Below are 6020 nucleotides of genomic sequence, written 5' to 3'. Positions count from 1 at the left end.
TATATGGAGAGGGGGCTGCAGCACGAGCATCTTTAAAAGCGCAGCGCTCAGTCCAAGCTACGTCACAGTCAAGCTCGGGAGCTCGCCGGATACACACAGCCGTCACGCAACCTCGCGCATTCACAACGAGACAGCTCTCAACGCAGGTAAGGAAGACATTTTCCTTTCACTCCGAAGTGATGTTTGGGAAGCTAAATTGATACCGTCGTGCGTTTTGACTTTTTTCCTTCGGCCTTTCAAAACGGCTTTGACCGGCGTCGTCGCCGCTAGGCTAGCATCCCTTTTAGCTTGTTAGCCGCCGGGGCGTCAGGCAAAGCGCTGACGCCGGCATCGAAGGGGCGACGTCCGTCCGGCTCGGTGACGCAGCGGCTGCCGTTACCCGGTGGCGCTGATGACGAAGGGGCCCCCCCTCACCCCATTTCCCCTCCCTTATCTCTTTGAAGGCTTTGACCGTCACCGACCCCCCCCCCCCCCCCCCCACCCCGGCCGGTCGCCAGCATCCCTTTAGCACGCCATAGTCTCCCCACCGGCTCGGCGGCTAGACGGATTACAAGAAGTGGATTAGCTCCGAGATCACCCACCAGTTAATCTTCTCGATTGAACCATTAGCATCAACGCGAGCAGCCTGATTTTGATTTGAGGTGAATTCAAATATTACTTTAAAGATAAAATTCCTTCGTGTCAAGGTGAGACCTCGATTAGAGCAGGAATGGACACAAGTTGCGGGCATGAACCCATAACCCAATTAAGAAAACCCAATAGTTAAAATAGTTTTATACATGAAGTAGGTAATTCAACCTCATTAGTATTTTTTTTTTGACTAGTATTTCAATATATATGCTTTTAAAATTGTGTATGAAATTAATATTAGAGGCTTGGCTACTGCTTAAAGGTAAATATAATTTTAAAATGTCTGATTAGGAACAATTTCATAATTTTTTTTGTCATTTGATTATACAAATGGTTTTCATAAAAGTATTTAAAAAATATATTCTAATTACAGGGAAAACAAATTTAATGTTGTGAATCACTGGTGATAAAGTTAACTATTGGTTATTTTTTTTTATAGTAGTTTTTTTGGTATGTTAAAATGTGCTGCTGTTGATCCCAAGATTGAATGCAACAAATATTGGAGGATGGTGAATGATGTAATTGATTGTCAAGGGTGTCATGTGGTGCATGTGCATGTTTCCTTTGCCCAGCCTTTAATTATTTGAGGTTGGTGTTGGGAGCGGTTGCGTTTGCGGGACCTGGTTTGCTGCAGAGTTGAGGCGCCTCACTTTCTCCATATATGGTCACGACCGGGACCCCCTTTGCCTTTTTTTGGGTTTGGCGCCACTGCGACACGCAGCAGAACGAGCCGGCTCGCCGCTGCAGATGTGGCGCAGCTGCCTCCTCCTCTTGCTTCTTACTTCCCCTCAATGATTATTATTTATTTTTTCCTGGTATTACAGAAAAAATGGAAGACGAAATTGCCGCCCTGGTTGTGGACAATGGATCTGGTATGTGCAAAGCTGGCTTTGCTGGAGATGACGCCCCACGCGCCGTTTTCCCCTCCATCGTGGGACGGCCCAGACATCAGGTACGCCACTGCTGAATCGATCCTTTATCTGATCTTGACAATCAGTTGCATTTGGGGGAGGAGTGTATTTTTGACTTTTGACTTAACGTTTCTCCCGACGACAGGGCGTGATGGTGGGCATGGGCCAGAAGGACTCGTACGTGGGCGACGAGGCTCAGAGCAAGAGGGGCATCCTGACCCTCAAGTACCCCATCGAGCACGGCATCGTCACCAACTGGGACGACATGGAGAAGATCTGGCACCACACCTTCTACAACGAGCTGCGCGTGGCCCCCGAGGAGCACCCCGTGCTGCTCACCGAGGCCCCCCTCAACCCCAAGGCCAACCGCGAGAAGATGACCCAGGTACGCCCGCCGCCGTCACACTTAGTACACGCGTGGTTGTCGTGCTCGTTCCCTTGCTTTAGTCTGTTTCCTCCTTGAACTTCCAGGTGTCCTTTTCCTGAGCTCCCTTTCCATCTTTGCGGAGATTTCAGGTTCCTTATGTGCGTCACGTGCAGCATGGTGTGACTGCATTGCACTCAAATGCTAACAGTTTTCAAGTTAATTTGGTGGAATAGATACATTTTTATTTTTAAGTTTAAAAACTAATCCATAACGAATATCACTTTAAATTTCATGTTTATTTTGAAAACTAACAAACTGTTCAAAACTGGCCTAATTACAGATCTAAGAAGGTGTATTTTTTTTTCTAGGATTTTGTCATTTTTAATTTGAAGTAGAAGAAAAATACAATCCCAAACTTGCCTGGTTAAACATTTTAGCAGGTCAAGTGACCTGTTGAAACTTGAAAAATGTGTAATTGTATTTAACATGGGTAAATCAAATTTACATTAAAGACATTTCAGAATAGTCTACAAACCAGTTAAAAATGGCCGCAGATGAGTAATTAAACGTAGAACATAACTGCACATTGAAAAAGTATTGAATTGAATTAAAAGTTTAAACCCTTGGAACTTTTAAGTTGCTGATATTTTGCACACCGCTAGGGGGAGCCCATGTACCCCGCTGAAAACCACTGGCTTCTTCAGTCCTAACTTGACGCGAACTAAACCAACACGTCGTTATCCCGCTTAACGTGACGTTGCAATTGTCTTGACCGCTGTTTTGTCGTCCCATCAGATCATGTTCGAGACGTTCAACACGCCCGCCATGTACGTGGCCATCCAGGCCGTGCTGTCCCTGTACGCCTCGGGCCGCACCACCGGCATCGTGATGGACTCCGGGGACGGCGTCACCCACACGGTGCCCATCTACGAGGGCTACGCGCTGCCGCACGCCATCCTCAGGCTGGACCTGGCCGGGCGCGACCTCACGGACTACCTCATGAAGATCCTCACCGAGCGCGGCTACAGCTTCACCACCACTGGTCAGTGACACGCAAAGAAAGTAGCACTACATTTTTTTTTTTTTGTTAGGAAATGTGTCATGGAATTTTTGTGCGTGTGCTTGTTGCAGCCGAGCGTGAGATCGTGCGCGACATCAAGGAGAAGCTGTGCTACGTGGCGCTGGACTTCGAGCAGGAGATGGGCACGGCCGCCTCTTCGTCCTCTCTGGAGAAGAGCTACGAGCTCCCCGACGGGCAGGTCATCACCATCGGCAACGAGAGGTTCCGTTGCCCCGAGGCGCTCTTCCAGCCTTCCTTCCTGGGTAAGCCCGCGGTCCTCGTCCACCCCCAATCCGAAAATCTTAACCTGACGGACGTATATCTCTGCAGGCATGGAGTCCTGCGGCATCCACGAGACCACCTTCAACAGCATCATGAAGTGCGACGTGGACATCCGTAAGGACCTGTACGCCAACACTGTGCTGTCGGGCGGCACCACCATGTACCCGGGCATCGCCGACCGCATGCAGAAGGAGATTACTTCTCTGGCCCCCACCACCATGAAGATCAAGGTAATGTTGGTGGCACACATGAGACTATTTACATGTACAGGTACCTTTTTTAAGAGTTAAAAAAAAAACAAAACAATCATTGCAACTCTTTTCAAATTACTACTACATATGTCATTTACATAGGACACTTTTTAAATTACCGACTATCTCGTACTGTCACTCTGCTGCCCCTCGGTGGCCAACATGAGTAACGTCTGTCTTGGGCCTCTGCAGTCTTTAAAAAAAAAAAAATAACAATCATTGCAACTCTTTTCAAATTACTACTACATATGTCATTTACATAGGACACTTTTTAAATTACCGACTATCTCGTACTGTCACTCTGCTGCCCCTCGGTGGCCAACATGAGTAACGTCTGTCTTGGGCCTCTGCAGTCTTTTAAAAAAAAAAAATAACAATCATTGCAACTCTTTTAAAATTACTACTACACATGTCATTTACATAGGCAACTTTTTAAATTACCGACTATCTTGTACTGTCACTCTGCTGCCCCTCGGTGGCCAACATGAGTAACGTCTGTCTTGGGCCTCTGCAGTCTTTTAAAAAAAAAATAACAATCATTGCAACTCTTTTCAAATTACTACTACACATGTCATTTACATAGGCAACTTTTTAAATTACCGACTATCTCGTACTGTCACTCTGCTGCCCCTCGGTGGCCAACATGAGTAACGTCTGTTTTGGGCCTCTGCAGATCATCGCTCCCCCCGAGAGGAAGTACTCTGTTTGGATCGGCGGCTCCATCCTGGCGTCTCTGTCCACCTTCCAGCAGATGTGGATCAGCAAGCAGGAGTACGACGAGTCTGGCCCCAGCATCGTCCACAGGAAGTGTTTCTAAAGAGACTGTCGGACGCCCCGCCCCCTCCCGCCCCACCCCCCTCAAACACACACTGCTACCAACCCAAACGAGTGGCTCCCATCAACACTGTATGCTGAGCCTGCAGCACCCCCACCCCTTTTTTTTTTTTTTTCTTCTTTCGTCACCGAGGAGCTCTGCAGGAGTTCCGGAGCCCCAACCCCCACCACAGGCAGTGTGAATGTGAGGAATATGATTTTGTGTGGTTTAGTTGTTTGTTCACCACCTTATTTGCCTCTATGAAGGTTTCCAACTTGCGCTGCCGGGCCTTCCTCTTGTCACGGCAGACCTTGTTAGTATTGCTTTATGTAAATTGTCATCTGTTTGTTTTTGTACTTTCAGCCTTAAAATATTTGCTCCAGTTTTTGTCAATATGCAAAAATAAGAAGACAAAGTTTGTACTTTGTAAGGTGGTGATAGAAAGGTTTGTACGTGAGGCTTGCCAAGCTTCAGGTTACATGACAACCCAATAAAGCGCACATGTCTGAGATCTCATTAGCTCACATTTGTCTTTATTTTTTTTGCTTTTCAGTGACTAACCCTAATGGTGCTGTATTTTGAAAGTTGCATACTGAGGAAAACCTTACCAACAAAGTATGAGTCATTGTGATCAGCTGTTTAATCAAAGAGCACAACACAAATGGAAAAACTCAATTTGACCAACAAGGCAGGAAGTTTAACAACTATATAAATGCAAGTACTGGTGAAGTCCTTTTTAAATCATGGATGGCCAAGTCTGGTCCTAGAAAGCCAACAGCACACCTGATTCAGGATCGTTAACTGGTTGTACAAAGCTCTTGAGCTGATGATGATTTAGTTTTGGATTAGGGGGAAAAAAAGGTTGGATAGGGGCTTTTAAGAATTTGGCTTGGGCACATCTGGTTTTAATTAAACAAATAACTCTAGGTCTAAAAATAAATAAATAGGGATTCATTTGACCACTCAAAATATAAATTGATCCTACTGGCTACTTGAAGAATATACTAGCAATTGGCAAGGTTTTTATTTTTTACTCAGACGCACACATACAAACATGGTCCCCCAGGCGTGGAAGTGAACTCATGCCAACTTGCATTGTAGGCAAGTGAAGGTACCACGCCTCCACCTGGAGCCCAGCAATTGGCAAAGTAAAGTTGTGCGTTTAACAACTTCTACTCAAATAGACCTGTTAAAATACATTTTTGTGTGTGATGCAACTCCTGCAAGTGTCCCTTTTTCAAGCACTGTAAAATAAAGTGAAATTTATGGAAAGGTTAGAATATTTAAATGTCATTGAGGTGAATGTGCTCATGTCATTGGGATGGTGTGTTTATTAAAATTAATAAATTTTCAACCAAATGTATAAAATGCTAATTTAATTTTATTGTACGTGTGCGGGTTTGTTCATGGGGATGTTGGGAGGGATTTTTTTTTTTTTTGTACTATGGATGTTTTAATTCAGCACCTTGAGTTGCATTTTAATGTATGAAAGGTGCTATATAAATAGTTTGGTTGATTAATGTTTAGGTCTTTTTATTTAAGAATCTGTCATTTTTCCAATCCCGGTTGGTGGCGATGTAGCGCCACTCAGCTGCTTTGTCAACCGCCGATTAAACAAACCCCACAGAAGAAGAAGCAGCGCGGCGAGCAAAATACTCGAATTATCGGAGCTCGACTGCTTTCATCTGATTTTCAGGCAGCAGGA

At 45.3% G+C, this 6020-nt stretch overlaps 1 protein-coding gene across 1 annotated transcript; it reads left to right on the top strand.

Annotated features, from left to right (window-relative positions):
• actb1 (actin, beta 1) lies at positions 1 to 4831 on the top strand. Its single transcript, XM_086082406.1, has 7 exons — positions 1 to 146; positions 1455 to 1582; positions 1687 to 1926; positions 2704 to 2950; positions 3040 to 3231; positions 3299 to 3480; positions 4175 to 4831. Exons 2-7 carry the CDS (start codon positions 1460 to 1462, stop codon positions 4316 to 4318), a joined length of 1128 nt encoding a protein of 375 aa, XP_085938532.1. The 5' UTR covers positions 1 to 146; positions 1455 to 1459; the 3' UTR covers positions 4319 to 4831.
• The last annotated feature ends 1189 nt before the right edge of the window (positions 4832 to 6020 follow it).

The sequence above is a fragment of the Leptonotus elevatus genome, chromosome 8 (assembly GCF_054856555.1).
Source record: "Leptonotus elevatus isolate MCC_2025b chromosome 8, RoL_Lele_1.0, whole genome shotgun sequence".
Classification (NCBI taxonomy): Eukaryota; Metazoa; Chordata; class Actinopteri; order Syngnathiformes; family Syngnathidae; genus Leptonotus; species Leptonotus elevatus.
Note: the sequence above shows the minus strand (reverse complement) of the source record. Positions and strands in the feature narration are given on the sequence as shown.

Coding starts and splice junctions, on each gene's coding strand:
- actb1 (XM_086082406.1), top strand. CDS start 1,460: ATGGAAGACGAAATTGCCGCCCTGGTTGTGGACAATGGATCTGGTATG. Junction 1,583..1,686: donor TGGGACGGCCCAGACATCAG/GTACGCCACTGC, acceptor TCCCGACGACAG/GGCGTGATGGTGGGCATGGG. Junction 3,481..4,174: donor CCACCACCATGAAGATCAAG/GTAATGTTGGTG, acceptor GGGCCTCTGCAG/ATCATCGCTCCCCCCGAGAG.